General features: G+C 32.2%; 4 protein-coding genes across 4 annotated transcripts; 3 read left to right on the top strand and 1 right to left on the bottom strand.

Moving 5' to 3' along the window:
• Positions 1-10,628: 10,628 nt before the first annotated feature.
• Positions 10,629-11,261, top strand: LOC124913088 (putative disease resistance protein RGA4). Its single transcript, XM_047453709.1, has one exon. The coding sequence runs from the start codon at positions 10,629-10,631 to the stop codon at positions 11,259-11,261; it is 633 nt and encodes a 210-aa protein (XP_047309665.1).
• LOC124913087 (putative disease resistance protein RGA3) lies at positions 11,262-13,088 on the top strand. Its single transcript, XM_047453708.1, has one exon. It carries the CDS (start codon positions 11,262-11,264, stop codon positions 13,086-13,088), a length of 1,827 nt encoding a protein of 608 aa, XP_047309664.1.
• Positions 13,089-14,528: 1,440 nt separating this feature from the next.
• On the top strand, positions 14,529-18,170 carry LOC124912240 (fructose-bisphosphate aldolase 3, chloroplastic-like). The gene is made up of 6 exons (XM_047452807.1): positions 14,529-14,672; positions 15,386-15,655; positions 16,050-16,159; positions 16,806-16,896; positions 16,982-17,251; positions 17,634-18,170. The coding sequence occupies exons 1-6, from the start codon at positions 14,529-14,531 to the stop codon at positions 17,910-17,912; spliced, it is 1,164 nt and encodes a 387-aa protein (XP_047308763.1). The 3' UTR covers positions 17,913-18,170.
• Positions 18,171-19,150: 980 nt separating this feature from the next.
• On the bottom strand, positions 19,151-21,254 carry LOC124912545 (probable histone chaperone ASF1A). The gene is made up of 3 exons (XM_047453181.1): positions 21,053-21,254; positions 19,789-19,904; positions 19,151-19,707 (listed from the first exon to the last, which is right to left on the bottom strand). Exons 1-3 carry the CDS (start codon positions 21,159-21,161, stop codon positions 19,309-19,311), a joined length of 624 nt encoding a protein of 207 aa, XP_047309137.1. The 5' UTR covers positions 21,162-21,254; the 3' UTR covers positions 19,151-19,308.

Raw genomic sequence — 21,254 nt, 5'->3', positions numbered from 1 at the left:
AAACATGCACAGTAAATGTCAGTCCAAAATTGATCTCTATGATATAGATTTTACTTAAAATTTGTTGAATATCTTTACATGTGATTAAGTTACATAGACATTATTATTTAAATATTTGGTAGAGTGTTTTGACTAGTGTTACTTTTGGATAAGAGAATAAATAGTACTATATATTATGTATTAATCCCTCAATTATCTAACATAGTTAACTACGTAATCCCGATTTATGGGATAAATATAAGACATAATTCTGAGAGACGGTTTTTTAAGTGTTTATGTAGATTTTAAAGTGAAAGCATTTTGATTATTATAATAAATTTTTGAGTTGTATTCAATTTTTAATATGTTAAATTTTGTAGGGTTAGAAATCAATGTTATAAATTAAGGTTCAAAGTTTTTTTAATCTTTCCAACCAATATTAGAATGAATTAGAGCTTCTCCAACCGTACTGCAAATCACATACGCAGCTCCAATTTTTTCTCCAATCCCTGCAAAATGAGAATTGAAATTCTCTCTGAAAATAAACGCATATATGCGTGGTTACTATTCACCCTGCATAATTTTTTTATAAAAAGTTAATTAAGTCCTTGAAATATATTACTATATTAATTTAAATATTAAACTTGTTTAAATAAATTATTTGAAACAATTTATTGGTCCTTTAATTTTTAATTTTAAGATAAAAAGTTATAATATTTTTTAAATATTTAATTAAATCATTAAATTATATTATACTTAAAATTTTATCTAATTTATTATATATTTATATTTTATTTTATATTTTTACGTTATATTTTATAACTTAAATTTTATAGATTATAAATTTATAATTTTAAACAATATGAATAATCATAGAAAATACATTAAAAAAACAACCATTACCGTTACATAATAATTAGTACAATAATTAAAAGTACAACATAAATAATACACATTTTTCTATTGTAGTAGGTCCGATGTGATATTGGAGAAAAGAAGTGTTGCATGATATAATGACTACGTGCATAATTTTGCATAATATGATTATTGAGGATGAACGTGACCTTAATGCACATATCGAAATTGAAATGGAAACGCATTCACCAGAGGTCGAGAGGGTGATAGATGAAAATACTCGATTTCAAGATTTCATATCTCGGTACGGAAAAATAAGAAATAAAGATGCACACATTGAACTTCGTAATGCATTAATCGATCATTTGTGGGAAGAGTACACCAATTCCGAGAATTGATACATTGTGTATGCTATGTGTACGTGTACTAAGTGTTTTTTTTATTAATAATGTTTGTTTTAATATAATATGTTTGTTTATTTACATGTATTATTGAATTATTTTGTTATTTATGAATTATTGATATATATACTTAATTTTATTTTAATATTATTAAATGAATGAGAAAAGATTGGAGTTAAATATGTAAAGTTGATAAATATATAGATAATATTAATAAAGTTAAAAAGTTAGTGTAAGAAAGGAATATTCTAAGAATATTCTTTTGGGTTTGAAAATGAGTTTTTGGTTTGGAGATGAATTAATTTGATGTGACGTTTACTGCATTTTGGGTTTGAGAATGGGTTTGTGGGTTAGAGATGGTCTTAAGTGATACTCTCAATTTGTTGATGAATGTGAATTAGTGGAATTAACCAATGACAAATTTTGTATCTAATTATATGTTTCTACTTCTTTTTTTTGTAAAGTTATTGATTTCAAATAATAAATTATATATAATGTTCATGTTAATGTAAGAGTTTACACTTTACAATTCAATTCTACTTTTCCAATTTACAAGAGTCTCTATAGATATTAGTTGATATGATAGTCTATAAATATAATATTAAGCAATTATAATATAATTCATATATTTAATATAATAATATTAACTAGTATGAATTATGTTGCATGAATTATATTATATAATAATATTAACTAGTATCAATTATGATGCCTAATTCAAAATATAAACAAAATATATATAAAATTGTTTAAATAAAATTAATATTATTTAAATTTAATAAATTTAAAAATAATTTTAATTGGTAAAAATTAATTTTAATATAAAATTTAATGTTAATATATATTTTAAAATTCATTAAATATCTAAAGTTGAAAAAAATAATTTTATAGTGTAAAAAACACTTAAAATAAATGTGGATTTCTTATCGGTAAGAATCAAATTAACATTATTTATCTTGTTACTATAGATCAATTTAGAGATTTTAGGTGTGTTATACATTTTGGTCTTATCTAAAGTAATGTTAGACGTGTTTTACAGTATTACCGACCTCTTATTCATAACCGTGACATTTTTACCACCACTTCGACAAACGAACCATCAATCACACAATAAACATCTCATTTCGTGACTCACACACTTCCACACACATATTATCTCCCGTCAAATCAATCACCATTCTCAATCGACCTTTCATATCATTACCTCACATTTTTCATATGTCTCTTATCACACTCGACAAACCAATCATCAATCTCAATCGACCTCTAGTTTTATGAGCCCACACATTTTCACATTTCGGTCAATCAAAATTTCATTCATATTATTTTTAACTACCAATATCTCATTTATATTGGTCTCTTATCCCCACAAATCTCGCATCTCATCTCATTATTTTTACCCTTACCATAACATCTTTTACCATTAATCGACTTCTTATCTTGTGACTCACACTTTTTCATATTCTTCTTTATCTACTCGGAAAATCACCCACAAATCTCAATCAAACCTTTAATCTCGTGACCTCACACACTTTTACCACTAATATTTCATTTATTATCATCCTTTTTATATTACCGCGACCTCTTTTTTTACTCCTAGTCTAGTAAACCAACCACCAAATCTCAATCGACGTCTCATATTGTGACCTAACACACTTTTACACACCTCTTATCCTCGCCAAACCAACATTAATCCCTAAATCGATATTTCATCTTGTGACTCACATTTTTCATATGTCTCTTTGTCCCCTCTACAAATAACTCATCAATCACAATCGACCTCTAATCTCGTGACCTCACATACTTTTACATTTCGGTCAATCAACATCTCATTCATATATTTTTAACCACTAATATCTCATTTGTTACCAACCTCTTAAATTATTCCTCTCTTCCAGTAAATCAACCACCAAATCTTAATCGACATCTCATCTCATGACCTAATACACACTTTCACACACCTCTTATCTCTCGTCAAACCAAACATCAATCTCCCCAATTGATCTCTCATCTTCTGACTCACACTTTTTCATATGCTTCTTTATCACATTGGTAAACCACTCACCAATACTAATTTTGACCTCTAATCTTGTGACCACACACACATTTATACTCTTGTCAATCAACATCTCATTTATATATTTTTAACCGTCGATATCTCATTTTATTATCTGTTCCTTATCCTGACAAATCAAAACCATAAATCCCCATCTCGCATCTCATCATATATTAACTCTTATAGCGACTTCTTTTACCCCTAATTTCAAAAAATCAACAATCAATCCTTCAATCGACCAATTCGGTCAATCAATATTTCATTCATATAAATTTAACCACTAATATTTAATTTGTTAAGAAGGACTATATTTACACTCACTTCGGTAAACCAACCACACTAAATCCCAATTGACATTTCATCTTCGTGACCTCACACACTTTCACGCATCCATCGGCAAACCATCCACTTATCTTAATCTACCTCTTGTGACTCACACTTTTTTATATGCTTTTTTATCCACTAGGCAAATCACCCACCAAATCTTAGTCGACCTCTTATGACTCACACATTTTTATATGCTTTTTATCCCCTCGGAAAACCACCTACCAATATTAATCGCTCTCTCTTACCCCTACTTCAACAAATCAACAACAAATTTCAATTGATCACGCACCTCTTATCCCTCGTCAAACTAATCACTAATCCCCCAATGACCCACATCTTGTGACTCACACTTTTTTATATGACTCTTTATCCCCTAATATGCCTATTTACCCCCTCGACAAACAACCCATCAATCTTAGACGACCTCTTTTACCCTCACTTCAACAATCAACAACCAATACAAATTGATCACACGCCTCTTATATCTCATCAAACCAACCACTAATCCCCCAATTAACCATCATCTTGTGACTCACACTTTTTTATATAACTCTGTATCCCCTAATATGTTTATTTACCCCTCAACAAACAGCCCATCAATCTTAGACGACATGTTTTACCCCACTTCAATAAATCAATAACCAATACAAATTTATCACACACCTCTTATACCTTGTCAAACCAACAACTAACCCTCCAATTAACCATCATCTTGTGACACACACTTTTACATATGCCTCTTTATCTCCTCGACTGACAAACCACCCACCACCTAATCTACATCTCGTGATCTCACACTTTAAAATGCTCGTGAAACCAACCAATAAATCTGACCTCGCACTTTCACATGCCTCTTATTCCTTGTTTAAAAGTTGTGCCACCATATATTATACTCAAGAATGCATTATTTAATATTGATCTCTTAAATATTTATAATACTCACTTTTAATTTGTAGTTTTTAAGATTCGAACTCTGATCTTAAGCATGAAATGTGAGCATCTTAAACACTAGACCACTTGAGAATGTTGATATTGTTTTATAATTTTGTGTATGTATATATATTTTATATTTAATATTTATTACTAATTAGTTAATTAGTTGACATCTTGTGACTAACACTTTTTCATATGTTTCTTTATCAAGTTCGAAACATACATATATCATTTTTAATTTTACTTTTAACCGCTTCAAGTTTATGGGCGGGTCAACCCATGATCCGACCCAAATATTCATTTACTCTCACATATATATCCAAATTAACAACAACTCTCTACCCAAAAAACCTAACAAATTCAAATTAAACATTATTATATATATATATAATATATTAGTTAGTTAAGAAATTGTACTTATATTGTTAGAAATGTCGTACGTTTATCAAATTTAGTATTGAATTTAAAATATAAAGTCTTATTAGCTCAGTTGGTTAAAGACTTGTCTTTGTTTTTATTAGGTTACAAGTTCAAAACATACATATTATATTTTTAATTTTATTTTTAACCGTTTCAGATTTATGTACGAGTCGACCCACAATTTATATATAATTAATTTATATATAATTAATTTATATATATATATATATATATATATATATATATATATATATATATATATATATATATATATATATATATATATATATATATATATATATATCAAAATTAATTATAACTCTCACCCGAAAAATTAAATAAATTCAAATTAATTATTATTATATTTATATATATTGATAATGGTGTTCCAATTGTTGACTTTGCAAACTGTGTTCTGAAATTAAATATTGTGACTTATTAGAAAAGATTTTAGATGGCCGGTGGAAATGTGTTTATTTATTTATTTAATAATGATAATGGCCGGTGGAAATGTGTCTATTCCTTATTTAATAATAAAGAAATGGGTAAAGATTGAACCAATAGTATAATATGAGTGATCAATCGAATATCATCACAGGTATTGACTATTGACTATTTTTTATTTTATTTTGTAATACATTTTATGTGTAAATAGGACTACTTGAATTTTGTTAAAATTTTTAAAATAAACTTACTAATGTAGTTCAATTGATAAAAACTGATTTATGAATTAAATTCTCTCTAATAATATCTTAAATAAAAGTACATATTTTAAATAAATAAATAAAATCAGGAATAATTATAGAAACGTTTCATAGTATATGAGATTAAGATTATGTTACGGTTCCCAAATAAATGTTACGGTCCTAGAACAGACCCAGCATCCTCAACGGTCCAATTGAACACTTGGGCTAGATATTGTTGTGTAATTCTGTTTTTTTGTTGCATAACAATATTTTAATTATGTTTTATGTTTCTCATAAAACTATTTTTTTTTGTTAAATCCCTAATCTATATATATAATGATGCTTAATTTTTAAAGTGTCCGGATTACCGGGTCGAGAGCTGTGGTTAATTTGGATATATGTGAGAGTAAATGGATATTTGGGTCGGATTGTGGGTTGACCCGCCCATAAACTTAAAACGGTTAAAAATAAAATTAAAAATGATATAGGTATGGTTCGAACTTGCAACCTAACAAAACAAACCTAACAAAACAAGTACAACCTTTTAACCAACTAGGCTAATAACACTTTTTATTTTAAATTCAACCCAAAATTTGATAAACGCTTGACATTTTAACAATATTAGTTCAACTTTTTAACTAACTAATATATATATATATATATATATATAAATATATTGATGTTTAATTTTTAAAATGTCCGAATTGCCGGGTCGAGAGCTGTGGTTAATTTGAATATATGTGAAAGTAAATGGATACTTGGATCGGATTGTGGATTGACCCGCCCATAAAAATTTTACTATTACGGTTTTTTATATTATTACTCGTGCAAATGCACGGGATACATACTAGTAGTTGTTATAACAGTTGTAAGTGAATATTATAGGGGAATCCAGCTGCTATATATATATATATATATATATGTTGAAAGTACTCCCGTAATGGGGCGTGGATATGAATGAAAAAGCTTCTGAATGTTCTTAGTCTCAATTGTATTTTATGTTTTGTCTCTTTGTGTATATACTAACAATATTATTTTCTCATCTTTGTTTCTTTTTTTCCTATAATCTTAAAATCTTCTTCTCATAATACTTCCGCTGCACTTTGATCAAAGATTTCTCACTCGGTCCTAGAGATTAAGAACTCTAACCCCAGTTACAGATTAAGTCGTAAAATCTTGGTATTAGAGCCAGGTGATTCTAAGATGATAGAAACCCGCCAGCAAATAGAGATGGATTCTGTTAAGGCCCTAATTGAAGGCTTGACCCAACAATCAGCTTTTATGCATGCTGCCCTACAACAAAATATGACGGAATTAAGCAATAATATGGGTCGAAGGTTCAATGTCACTAAAGAAAGATTGGCTGTCATTGAAAGTGGTGGGTCTGGTAATGACAAAGATCCCAACACCAGACCTTGTGATGATGCTACTTACCATAGCCCTCCCCAGAATAGGCCCTCCCATCATGGCCAACACTATGTTCCCTCACCCAACTCACCAAAGTTGATTTCCCTCAGTTTGATTGGACCGATGTGGAGAGCTAGCTCATATTTAGTAAGCAGTTCATTAGGGTGGACAAGACTAATGATGCCACTAAACTGGACATTTCCCCCATTCACTTTACTAATGAATCAATAATGTGGTATGGGTCGTATCTGCAGAACCACAACCATAGAGAAGCCATGACGTGGGATGTGTTCAAGAGAGGCCTCTTGTTGTAGTTCGGTTCTTCCATATATGACACCCCCATGAGACAATTGATGAACCTGAAACATGTTAGTACTATCCAAGAATATAATCTCTAATACATTTCAATTTCCCAAAAATTACATAGTATGTCAAGGGAATATGTTATAGATTGCTACATGTCGGTCTAAGGGAGGAGATTGAAAATTGTATCAGGTTGCGGTTTCTTGGGTCCCTAAATGATTCCATGTCAATGGTCAAAGTTCAAGAAGCAATGTATAGGTCCTTAATGAGAAGCGGACATTTGTACATCACTGAACCGTCGTTGCTACCCAAGCCATCCAATATTAACACGGTTTGGCCAAGCACCAACTGGACTACCGACCTTAAGAATTCTTCACATGCGTCTTCTTCCAGCATAAACCAGGGTTACATGAAGTAATTAGACCCGATTGTAATTTATGAAAAGAGGAGGAAAGGCCTATGTTACACTTGCAATGAAAAGTGGGAGACAACCATAGATTTAAATCAAAATTATTCATGGTCTCGGTTAATTATCAAGAAGTCTTACCATATACTCAAGAACCCACTCAAGAGCTGGGTTTTGATGATCCTCCTTTGCAGTTTGAGGAAGGGATGAACCTGCCATTCCATTGCATACATTGACAGGTTCTAAAAAATTTCAAACACTCTAGATCCTTGGTAAGATTGAGAACTTGTCGGTGGTGATCATGATTGATATAGGCATCACTCATAATTTTATCAATAGTAGGATTATGAAGAAAATAAGCCACAAAAGTATGCATACCCAGGCACAGTCGGTTCGAGTGGCATATGGCTCCAACATATTTTGCTCCAACATTTGCCAAGACCTGAAATGGTCAATCGAGAGAAATGATTACCAAACAAAAATGAAGGTAATTACCATGGACGGGTACGATATTGTGCTAGGCATTGAGTGGTTGATTACTTTAGGCCATTCATCCTAGAATTTTGAAAAACTGACCCATTGTTATGAGAAGCAAGGGAGAACCATGGTCTTGTAGGGAATACTTCGGGCACAAATCAACATGATAGAAGGCAACCAGTTGGAGAAGTTATTGGAAAAATGTAGTGTTGCTGTCATGGTGCAAATAAGGAGTAAGCATGAAGAACAAATTATTTCACTTACTTCAATGACATTGGAAGAGATTCCTAAAGATCTCCAACAACTACTCGAAGACTTCAACGCTCTTTTCCAACAAACCCATAGACCTTCCACTAGAAAGGGGAGTAATTAGAAGCCATGTGGCTTTTTTGTTGTCCCTGTGGTGCTGGTCCGAAGAAGGACTTGTCCTAGATTTTTGATAACACCCTAGTGTATAATCGGAGCTGGAAGAACTTTTTTGTATATCTACACCAAGTCCTGACAACTTTAAAACAACAAATGTTAGTTCTCAACAAAAGAAAATTTGGCTTTGGGTGCAAACAAGTTTCCTACATGGCCGGGGTGGCTACTAACCCGGAAAAATTAAAAACAACAAGGAAATGGCCAGTTCCACAATTGATAGGATGTTACCGAAGGTTTATCAGGGATTGCGGTTCCATAGTTCGACCCTTTTATGGCCCTATTGAAAATACCTCAGAACAGCAAGAGAAAATAGTTATCTTTAGAGATTGGAGGATGGGCATTGGAGGCTGATCAGGCCAAGGTCTATTCATCGAGGACGGCGAATTTTGAAGGGGAAAAATGTTACGGTCCCCAAATAAATGTTACGGTCTTAGAACAGACCCAACACCCTCCACGGTCCAATTGAGCACTTGGGCTAGATATTGTTGTGGGAATTTTGTTTTTTTGTTGCATAACAATATTTTGATTTTGTTTTATGTTTCCCACAAAACTGTTTTTGTTAAATCCTTAGTAACTGTTGTAACAGTTGTAATTGAATATTCTAGGGTAATTCAGCTACTATATATGCTGAAAGCACTCCCCCAATGGGGCATGGATATGAATAAAAAAGATTGTGAATGTTCTTAGTCTCAATTTTATTTTTGTTTTGTCTCTTTGTCTTGAACTGTTAGGTATATACTAGCAGTATTCTATTCTCATATTTGTTTATTCTTCTTCTATAATCTTGAAATCTTCTTCTCAAAATACTCTCGCTGCACTTTGATCAAAAACTTCTTACTCAGTTCTAGAGATCAAGAACTCTAACCCTAGTTACAGATTAAGTTGTAACATATTATTAAGAAAATGACTATTCATGTATTAATATATATTGACTATATAATTCTAGACAATGGTCAATATGAATAGTCATTTTCTTAACAATAAATCTAACCCTAAGGTTCTGAGTTTGAATCCGTCCGACGGCAAATTATGGGTATGGTTAAATGATTAAGTGTGTTTACGGGCTACATGTTTAATCTGTTGTCACATTTTAATCTCTTTTTCTAGCCTAGCGGCAACAAGGGGTGGATATTCTAACCTTAAGGTCCTGGGTTTGAGCCTATTAGGCGGCAAATTCTGCGTCTTGTTAAATGATTAAGTGTGTTTGCGACAAATTCTGCGTCTTGTTAAATGATTAAGTGTGTTTGCGGGATACATGCTTAATCCGTTGTCACATTTTTATCCACTCTTCTAGCTTAGTGACAATAAATGTTGGATACTCACTCTAAGGTCCTATGTTCGAGCCCGTCGGACGACAAATTCTGCGTTTGGTTAATTGTTTAAGTGTGTTTATGGGTTATATATTTAATCTGTGTCTAAATCAATTAATTATATATGCCTCTAATTTTATTTTATCTTATTATTGACTCTATATCTAACTGGATAAATTAATGATTTATGATTGAATCTTATAAATCTAATTGATGAAATTAATGCTTATGATGTTCCAAACTTTTTTCTTCTGTAAATAATAAATTAAATTTTTATTTAATTAAATAAAAGATTATATATTTAAAATTAATTTATAAATAATATAAAATAAAATAACATTTACAAAATTAAAATAATTAAATAAAGTAAAAAAATATTAAATGACCCACCAAATTCCAGTGAGGACACAAATAAATTTAATGAATAAAAAATGACTTCTTGGAGAGAAAGTTATAGGATCTGTTCAAATATGGTGCCTCATATTAATAATGAAAATGTTAAAAATATTATTGCCTTGTGTACACGTCTAAGTGTGGTCCATTTTTTATTTGCATTTGATTTGTTTTAATATGTTATCTTCATCGGCATAATGATCCTATTTAAAAAACAAATGTCATAAGTTAATCTATTAGAGAAAAATCACAATGGTTGATGCAGCTTTAATCAATGGCTTGCTTTCAAACTTAGCGCCTCTGATTAATAATGAAATCTCATTGTTTAGGAGTTTTAAAAAGGATATTCAAAAGATATCAAGCACGTTATCTTCAATTAATGCTGTTCTTGAGGATGCTGAAAGAAAGAAAGTACGAGAGAAAGACAAACAAACCGAAGATTGGTTGAAAAAACTCAAAGATGTAGCATATGAAGTTCGCGATATCATGGATGAGTGCAGTTTGGAAGATCTTTGTGTTCAAGTCAAAAGACGGAATGACTCATCTTCAACTCGAAAGAAGGTAAGCAACTTAATCGCCCATCCTTTTAACCATACTAGAATGCGCCTAAATATGGGTCACAAAATTAAGGATGTTCAAGAGAAATTGGACCAAATTTATTTTGAGCGTGAAAAGTTGCATTTACGTGAAACTAGTAATAACTCATCATCTACTACTAGTTGGCGTGAAACCATATCTGTTTCTACATGTAGCCATGTATATGGGAGAAATATCGAGAAGAAAAAGATTATCGATATTTTATTCAATGCATCAAATATTGCTAAAGAATTACATGTCCTACCTATTGTTGGAATTGGTGGTCTAGGTAAAACAACACTTGCCTAAATGATTTTCAATGAAGAAAATGTTTCTAAGCATTTTGATATCAAAATTTGGGTATGTGTTTCTGAGGAATTTGATATTAAGCTGATTATTAAAGCAATCATTGGAGGATCAACAAAAGAAACATGCTTGGAAACATTGCAAGATATGATTAGAGATAGATTAAGAGGGAAAAGATATTTGATTGTATTGGACGATGTTTGGAATGAAAATGAAAATGCCTGGGATCAGTTGAAAGCTATATTAGATTGTGGATCAAGTGGTTCGTTTATCCTTACCACTACCCGTAAAAGAAATGTGGCCGAAATAATGAAAACAATTCAACATTTTGAGTTACCAGAGCTCTCCGATGATATTTGTAGGATATTATTCGAAGAACGTGCATTTATGTATGGAACACCAAAATCTCCTAATTTTATTAATATTGGAAATGAAATAGTCAACAAATGTAAGGGTGTTCCTTTAGTTGCTAAGATATTAGGAAGTCAATTGGGCTTCACTAGTGATGAAGGAGAATGGTGTAGACTAAGAGATAGTGAGATATGGGAGCTACCCAAAAATGAAAAATCTATCTTGTCTATTCTAAAGTTGAGTTATTATGACCTTCCTTATCATTTGAGAAGATGTTTTGCATTTTGTGCTATATTTCCTAAGGATGGTGTGATTGAAAAAGAAAGATTGATCCAATTGTGGATGGCCCATGATTTAATTCCTATAAGTGAAAACCAAAAAGTAGAAGTGGTTGGAAATGCAATTTGGAATGAGTTGTGTTGGAGATTATTTTTTCAGGAAGAAACTAAGAAATTAGGTAAGTATGGAGTTCATACAACATGTAAGATGCACGATCTTATGCATGACCTTGCTCAATTTGTTATGGAAGGTGAATGTTATATCATGGATGCTAAGAGCTCAAGACATGATTTTAGACAAGGGGTTCGTCACATAACAATAATGATTAATGATTTTGACAAAACACCATTTGGGTTTCTGGAGAAAATAGGAGGTGTGCAATCGATACTACTTCATCCCACAAAAATAAATGTTTCAAATGTCTTCAATGAGATTTTGAGTGTCTTCAAGAAACATTTGTCTTTACGTGTCTTTGAAGTAGATCCCTATGTCGAAAATCAAGCATTGTATTACATTGGATGCCTAAAACATCTTAGATACTTAAACATCTCTTATATGTGTGGTATAAAAGCATTACCTAATAGTATTTGTGATCTATTAAACTTACAAACTCTGAACCTCAATAGTTGTTTCAATCTCAAAAGTTTGCCCAAAAATATGAAATCCCTTATTAACTTGCGACATCTTTATCTAAAGAAATGTTTCAGTCTACAATGTATGCCTCGAGGAATGGGGCAATTGAAACATCTAAAGACATTAAGCCTATTTGTGATAGGCAAGAAAAGAGATTGTCAACTAGATGAATTAAAAGAATTGAACATAAGAGGATCTTTGGAAATTAGAAACCTCGGAGGAGTTTCTAACACAACTATTGCAAGAGGGCATATAAGTTTGATGGCTAAAAAGTCAAGTATCAACATGTTGGAGTTAAATTGGGATAATGATTGGGAAGATAACGACGAAGATGATGATAAAGATTGGATCAAGAAGAAGAAACTACATGAGAAAATAGGTGAAACTCTAGAGGTGCCAACTACAATGCTTAAGATATTGATAATGAGAAATTACAAAGGTGTTTATTTCCCCTGTTGGAGAAGTTATCTGGTTCTCTTAGACACCTTGAACTTTGGTGCTTGGAAAATCTCAAACACATATTTACTAATAGTGATGATATTGGAATGGCAGTGTTCCCTTTCTTAGAGAAATTGAAAATTTATAACATGATGAGTTTGAGGGAATTTATGTGTCCTAGTTGTTGTTACAATATTGGATCATTCTCTAATCTATGCAAGATTGAGATATATGATTGCCCAAACCTAGGGACATTTCCATCACATCTCAAATCACTTAAGGATCTAACTCTGGATGGTGAATGTTCAGATGAGTTGTTATACAGCATCTCGAATCTTAGTGGTCTCATTCATCTCAACATTTATAATTTTAAAAGCAGAGTTGTTCTATTTCCAAAGGAAATGTTTGGTGAGAACAATGAAGTACTACTAACACAAGGACTGAGATCAACTTTGCAATCTCTTCTACAGTTGAACATTATGGGGTGCCACAAATTAAGTTGTTTGTTTGATGAGAAAATGATAATGCAGCTCCCTTTGCTACAGACTTTATGTATTCTGAATTGTCGAAACTTAGCATCTCTGTCACGAAAGCGCCACATTCAAGGAGAAGAAGGGGTAACAAGAGGTGTCACAAACCTCAATTCTCTCACGAGTTTGATTATCGAAAATTGCCCTGAGTTAATGATGTTATTGGAGGAATTTGAATACCTCCATAATTCACTACAGATATTGTATATAAGGAGTTGTGGTAAGTTGGTGTCCCCTGAAGAAGCAGACAATGTTATCTTATTTATATCTTCTCTTCAAGCAAGATTTGGTCATAAAAATATCGATGTCGATATCCTAAAGGAAAAGGAAAAATAGTTCATCTAGTATCCATATAATCAAAGGTAATAAGAAAATTCTATATGTATTGAACATATAGTAATATGAAAGTTTTATGTCGTGCTAATACTTATGAAATTTTTAATTGTAGAAATGACATGCAGGAAGTATCACCTCACAATTCTAAGACGAAAGGAATTGAAAAAAAATCACTCGAAGGAACAATCAAGATTAACTCTCACGCAAACTTTAATCAAGGATCGGGACAAACAAACATGAGATTCATCACAACCATTCTGGAACTCCACTTCTGATCAGATTATTTAAAACAATTACACTCTCGACAGCACATGCAGATGCAGAAGTCATAAGAAGTGCTCTCCAAATCGAATCAATATAACTCTTGAAACAACATCCTCGTTCAATGACGCAAAGACAATAACTGATGTCATTTTCTCTAAACATCCTTCCAAAGCCGATATATTCCAATTCTCGAAGACATTCGCCTTTTTGTCAAGCTCAACTCCAAATACAAGGTTAAATTTATCTCAAACCATTACATTACATCTCAAACCATTTCAATTTCTTTATAATTATCTTTTATTAAAAAAAACACCCTTTGGATTAAAAAAAGTAAAGGACCAGGGATTTGCGGACTAGACAAAAACATGATAGGGACAGTTCCGTCTTCTTCAAGCTATACTCTTTCTCCATAGTTTCTCCATTCTCTGAAGTCTGATCTATGGCTTGCTCGAGTTTTATGAATCTTAACGCATCTTCTTCGCAGTGGATCAATCAACGCTCCATACCCTCTTGCCCATTTTCCAATCGCCGCATTTTCCTCGTCCGGGCCGGAGCTTACAACGACGAACTCGTCAAGACTGCAGTGAGTTTTTTTTCACTCATCTCCTTTAATGACCTAAAGATGTGATCTTGAAGCTAATTAATTGTATAATTCTATGTGAAATAGTATTTTTACAGTTATTAAGGCCTGAATATGTTTATTAAGTCTGTTTATGTAAGTATAAATCAATTTTAGGATGAGGATATGGTTAAAGATCGACCTCATTTGAGAAACAGAAATAACATTGTGAATATGTATTTTGAAATGGATATTTTTTTTTCCAAATGGGTCTAATTGTGTGAACCATCTTGAGGAGGTGGAAGAATTTGATTCAGGTTGTTGATAATTCTAGAATTCTATGTCTGATTTTGGTTCTAAGGTGGAACATGGACCAATCTAGATGAGACCATGTTTGAAAACAAAGCATGTCAAGCATGGATTGAGAAATTTGTTGGCGGTTTCTCATTTGGATCTTAATTCAGTTATATATCTAGAAACAAATAGTTTTTCCAAATAGCTTGATTTGTTCTTTGGAGGAATATGATTGAGATTGTTGATAATTTGAAAATTCTACATCTCATTTTCATTCTATGATTTTGCCCATTTTGATTTTGATTTGTTTTAGAGATTTTGAGTCCATCTGATTTGTTTTGATATGTTTGAATCTACTTAAGACACAAATGACTTCAAAAACAGAAGAAAAAAATCTTCTTTCTTGTGTCATGTGCTTATTAGAAATGATATTTTTCATGTAGAAAACTATTGCATCTCCCGGTCGTGGCATACTTGCTATTGATGAATCAAATGCGACGTGTGGGAAGAGATTGGCTTCAATTGGTCTTGATAATACCGAAGCCAACCGACAAGCCTACAGACAGCTTTTGCTGACAACTCCTGGCTTGGGAGAATACATATCTGGAGCTATTCTCTTCGAAGAGACACTTTACCAGTCAACAACAGATGGAAAGAAGTTTGTGGATTGCTTAATTGTGCAGAACATTGTACCTGGTATCAAAGTTGATAAGGTTTGATTGCATTTGACTAACAGATGGAAAGAAGAGACATTTTCTTAGGTTAGAAGTTCATATCGCTTCCTTAAATTTTAAAAATGACTCAAATTACTTCTCGTTGTCATATTCGAATTAACTCCATTAAGTTTGTACATCATTTATACACAATTTCTGCAGCTCCCTAATCTCAATCCTTCAATATGATATGTTTTTTCCCTTTTTAAAATGCATAGGAAGATATTAATTTGAGCAGTTTCTAAAAGTTCATAAAACAACATAAACTTCTCGCAAGTTGAGGAAGCCAAATGAGCTTCTTTCCTTCTTTTTTTCTTACCAAAATCCAGGCCTTAGATTGATTGTCTGACTAAAACTTTGCATTTATATGTCTCTTTTATCATTGATGGTTCAGGGTTTGGTTCCCCTACCTGGATCCAACAATGAATCTTGGTGTCAAGGGCTAGATGGTTTGGCTTCTAGGTCTGCTAAATACTATAAGCAAGGTGCTCGCTTTGCAAAGTGGTAAGGCTTTCATTTTGTATAGAAACTCACATATGTAGCCTATATTTTGAGTTTGTTCTTTACCTTTTCATATTAGAGGGGTAAGCATTGTGGATTTACTAACCCAATTCTAATTTGGGTTGGATGAATGGAATTTTACTAAGAGGTTGTGTGATCTAGGTTATTTGTAAAAAGAGAAAAACTAGTTTATGGCTAAAAAAGCTTGTTTGATGTTGTTGATAGAAAAATAGTTCATTTGGACCTTTTTACTAATGGAATTAAAATTTTATAAAAAATAAAGTAAATGGGTTTTGGTATTTTAGTTGATGATTTGGTTTATTTGAAAAAATCAGTCCAAATAAACCACATCACACAAGCTGTAAGAATTTATGTTTGGGTTGTAACTCAAATTTAAACATATATATGCAAACTTTTACTAACTTTTCACTTTTAACTTTACAAAATCTCTTATAAGTTAGTTAAATAAGCCCTTGATGGCTAGTGACAAACCGGGTCAAGAGTGAAAAATGCAGGCTTAACACATACCACATTTGGAAATACTTTGTATTTTTGTTTTGTGTATATGGATCTAAATTGTATGTTTGGAAATTCCATGAAACTTGGCAAAAACTGATAAAATTATTTGAGAAACCTCCTTTCTTATTAGGCGAACGGTTGTAAGCATTCCTTGTGGACCATCAGCTTTGGCGTTGAAAGAAGCTGCATGGGGCCTTGCACGCTATGCTGCAATTTCACAAGTATGATTTCAGATTATGTTTTGAAATAGATTCTTCACTTTTTTGCTTTTCCATTTTTAATTTGTCATCTTCAAGCTTTGTGCAGGACAATGGTCTTGTGCCAATAATAGAACCCGAGATTCTACTTGATGGGGTTCATCCTATTAAGAGGACACTAGAAGTGGCAGAGCGTGTTTGGTCTGAAGTATTCTATTACTTGGCTGAAAACAATGTCATGGTTGAGGGTATCCTATTGAAACCGAGCATGATCACCCCTGGGGCTGAACACAAGGAGAAAGCTTCTCCTGATACTATAGCAAATTATACTATAACTATGCTCAGAAGGAGAGTTCCTCCTGCTGTTCCGGGTATTATGGTATCGATCTCTCACCATTGTCTTTTGTTTTCTTCTCTTTCGGTTTATTTCCCTTTCATTCGGATGTGGATCGAGATGAGATAACATTTTGGGAGATAACTTAATTAGATATAAAACCCAAATGTGGATGTAAAAACTATTAGATAAAACAAAATTTGAATTAAACTTTACAAAATTTTGGCACCAATTCAGGGAGATGTTTTCCTTTTTCTTTTAAAGTGTTAAAGTTATAAATATTAGATAATCTGCAAAATAGTCGTATGTTGAGTTTAATCGAAAAAACAATTTCAGAAGAGTTCCCCTCCATCATATTTTATTGTTTTGCCAATTAATATGCATTAAACTTGTTCTATTTATAAGACTTTTACTTGGATTTGTGCAGTTCCTATCAGGGGGTCAATCCGAAGTTGAAGCGACACTCAACCTCAATGCAATGAATCAAACACTCAATCCTTGGCATGTTTCCTTCTCTTATGCACGCGCACTACAAAATACTGTGCTTAAGACATGGAAAGGACAACCCGAGAATATTGAACTTGCACAAAAGGCATTATTGAAACGGGCAAAGGCAAATTCTCTTGCTCAGCTTGGTAAATACTCAGCCGATGGGGAAAGTGACAACGCTAAGAAGGGAATGTTCGACAAAGGCTACACCTACTAGAAGCATAGAGGTAACTAAGATGGGACATGTTTAGTAATTATAATCGGGAGAGGGTAAATGAGACTATTTAACGAAATTTCAATTTAGTTTTTACACAGAATAAACGAATTTTTTAGGAAGAATGCATTAGCAAACAATGTTTTATGCTTCAATGAGTAAAAGACATTCAATATGTTCTTAGTTTTGGATGGTCTAGATGCCCTAGTTCTATAATCTATATCATCCTTATGTCCAAATGTATAAAGAGAATATGTGTTTATAAAAGTGTGATTTTATTCAACTGTGACTGGGCAATCAATAGACAAACAGGCATTAGTTGCAAGAGACTCTAGAGGCAAAAATTGATCACTTGAAATTCTTCCTACAATCCAAGCTGAAGCACTCAGAAACACCATGATCCTGGCATGGCATCAAATCTGTGAATTCTAAGAATCTGATTCACAACCACTTATCAACGGTTTCGGTTCAGCCGAATGTACACCAAAATACACGATCGAATTGTTGAGATCGGATTGAAAAAACCTTCAACGTTTTGAACAAATCTCAAACTAACGATTTCAGGGACTAAATAATAAAATATACCTAAATTTTGTTTTAAAAAATAAATAATAACACTAATAATAAAAATTTCAATTAAATTTATACAATTTTCTTTACAACCTTATTATCAAATACTATAATAAAATTCAAGAAAGTTCCCTTAATTGTTATCAAATACTATAATAAAATTCAAGAAAGTTTATATTTTTTTTCTCTTTTGTTTATTTATAAAGATTGCCATATAACACCCACAATCACATAACTCCTATCAAATATCAATTTACAAAAAAAATAAAAATCTAATTCTAATATATATCAATGCAATTTAATTTCTTTTGAAAGAAAATATTATATCCAGTGTTTCATCTTCTCTCCATATGATGGGCACTATACTTTTGCACAATACCTTAACAAAACTTCATTGCTATATAAAAGTCTATTGATTTACATCAATGCAACAATCTCTCCAATAAAGCTTCAATCAAGAACACTAGATGAGTAGTTACCAAGTTTCTAGATAAAAATATGATAGTATGTATAAAAAGTGCAGTTAGTTAGATTACACCAAATTCAACCATGTGAAATTTGGACATGCTAGAAGAACAATTCAAAATCTGGATAAAAAACCAATCAAATAATTCGAAATCCAAGAAAATAGAACTATCAAATAGGCATAGAAGATGAAGAATCTTTGATTCTTGACTAACAACCTCTAAGTTGAGAAATATATTCATTGTTCTTGATCAAGCATTTATAATAATCTTCATGTTTCAATGGTTCTACTTCAAATGCATTCAAAACAATAACATGTCAAATCCTCCAAGTGAAAAAAGAAGCAAAAAACAGGCAGAGCTTTCTATGCAGGCAACTCATTCTTGTTACTTGGCTCACATTGAACATCATTTTGTTTAACTGGAGAAGGTGGCTGTATCTTCTCATCATCACCATTTTCATTCAGTTCAGCATTGGTAAGATCAGGTGTAGTAGGTGGTTGGTCTCCATTTTCATTATTTTCAGGGTGGAAATTTACTGGGAACTTAGTAACCCGAGGTTTATCAGCCAATATATTTCTTTGAATTTTATCAATCAATACCTTTTGTGGAGGCTCCTCTCTAAGTTGCTCATCGCCATAATCGTTGTTCACATAGTATCCTACTCGGATAAATTCCTGACCTAGATAAGAGCATGTCAATAGCAATACAGTCACGCCAATGATATCTTCTTCCCGGATTTTCAATGAGTCTGGAGGATCAGCCTGCAAGAATTCAGAAAAATAAAATATTTCAGTTTTGGTTTTGGTTCTGTGTTTGGACCAATGAGAAGATTACTGTTGTACCTCGAAGACAAAGCGGTAATTTCCAACATTTACAGGCCCTACAAGCACACTTTCTAGAAGCTGATCATAAGTCTCATCCTCGGCGGATCCTACATAAATAAGCTTCCATTCCAAATCTGTAGGCAAATGAAAATAGACAGGATCAAGCATAACATCATAGTAAGAGCAGGTAGATTTGCAAAAATCTGTCAAGTATAACATCAATTTAAGAGAAGGTAGACATTTTATTCTTGAAACTAAGATTTTTACATTAGAGGATGCTAGCAAAACATTCCACTACTATTACTTTCATTTCAAACAAACAAAAATAAATAGGGCTTAAGAAGTGTCATGCAATCACACAGTAAAAAATAGATTTCTTTTTCAAATTGGTTTTTTTCTTAAGGAGACTACCACAATATCAGTATTTCACCCCCTTTAACACCCCACTTCATGAGAAGGAAAACGAAAATAGAAAGGGCAAAAGGGCACAACATTTGCCACATCACTTCAATCAAGGTGCTTTCACTTGGAATCGAACTTGAGACTTCAAATCTCTTAAGTTCAAAATTCTTAGCTTAGTGTGTTGTGGGTGCATAAGGTAGACGATGCAAATATAACCAGACTGCAAACTTTCACGTGAATAGTACATCCAATTTGATATGAAACAATCAAACATTGATAAATGAAACTTATATTATTTCTGAACATTCAAGTTAAAGATCTTTTCACCAGTCCTTTAATATACAATTATTCTTGTCAGTATTCCCATAAATCTAACCACTAAGTTTCCCCTAGTTACATTAAGAACTTATATGAAGTTCCTGAAGATCTCTCATGTAAGTGAAATGGTCTACATACAAGCAAACACATAGTCTAATAACTTCAATCTTACCAAAACATCACAATATTCAAATGAAAATTAAACATGAAATCTCTAATAAATCTCATCCAAAGAAGAATCATTAAGCAATAAAGTATCAAACAGAACAATCATGCCTTACAATTATCTCTATGCGTAGAGTTAAAAGATTGAAAGATCCGTTTTATAAAGAAAAGGACCTTCACCCATTTTCCTTCCCTTTCACAAAATGATAACTATCACAATAGAATCTATCCAAACTTATTCCATAACATTTACTTAGATTAGTATCAGGGTTCCACTTCAAAGTTCAAGGCGTGGATCCAATAAACAACAGATATCATATTATCTTAAACTAAGTATTACCCAAATGAAAATATGCATCCACAAATTGATGAAATGAACTGGGATCAATAAACATACCATCCTTGAGGGAAACGAGGCACTCATAGGAAATTTCGAATTGAAAAGGGTGGAGGAAAGGCGCCGGATTGTCAAGTACGGTGACGTTGGTAATGTTTACTGCGCTCATCGCGTTTCGGTCAATGAACAAATCGAGCGAAGAGAAACCCTAGAATTCCAAAGCGTTTTTTTTCGTGAAAATGCGATGAAAGGGTTAGCCCTA

Source organism: Impatiens glandulifera, chromosome 8, assembly GCF_907164915.1.
Source record: "Impatiens glandulifera chromosome 8, dImpGla2.1, whole genome shotgun sequence".
Lineage (NCBI taxonomy): Eukaryota > Viridiplantae > Streptophyta > Magnoliopsida > Ericales > Balsaminaceae > Impatiens > Impatiens glandulifera.
Note: the sequence above shows the minus strand (reverse complement) of the source record. Positions and strands in the feature narration are given on the sequence as shown.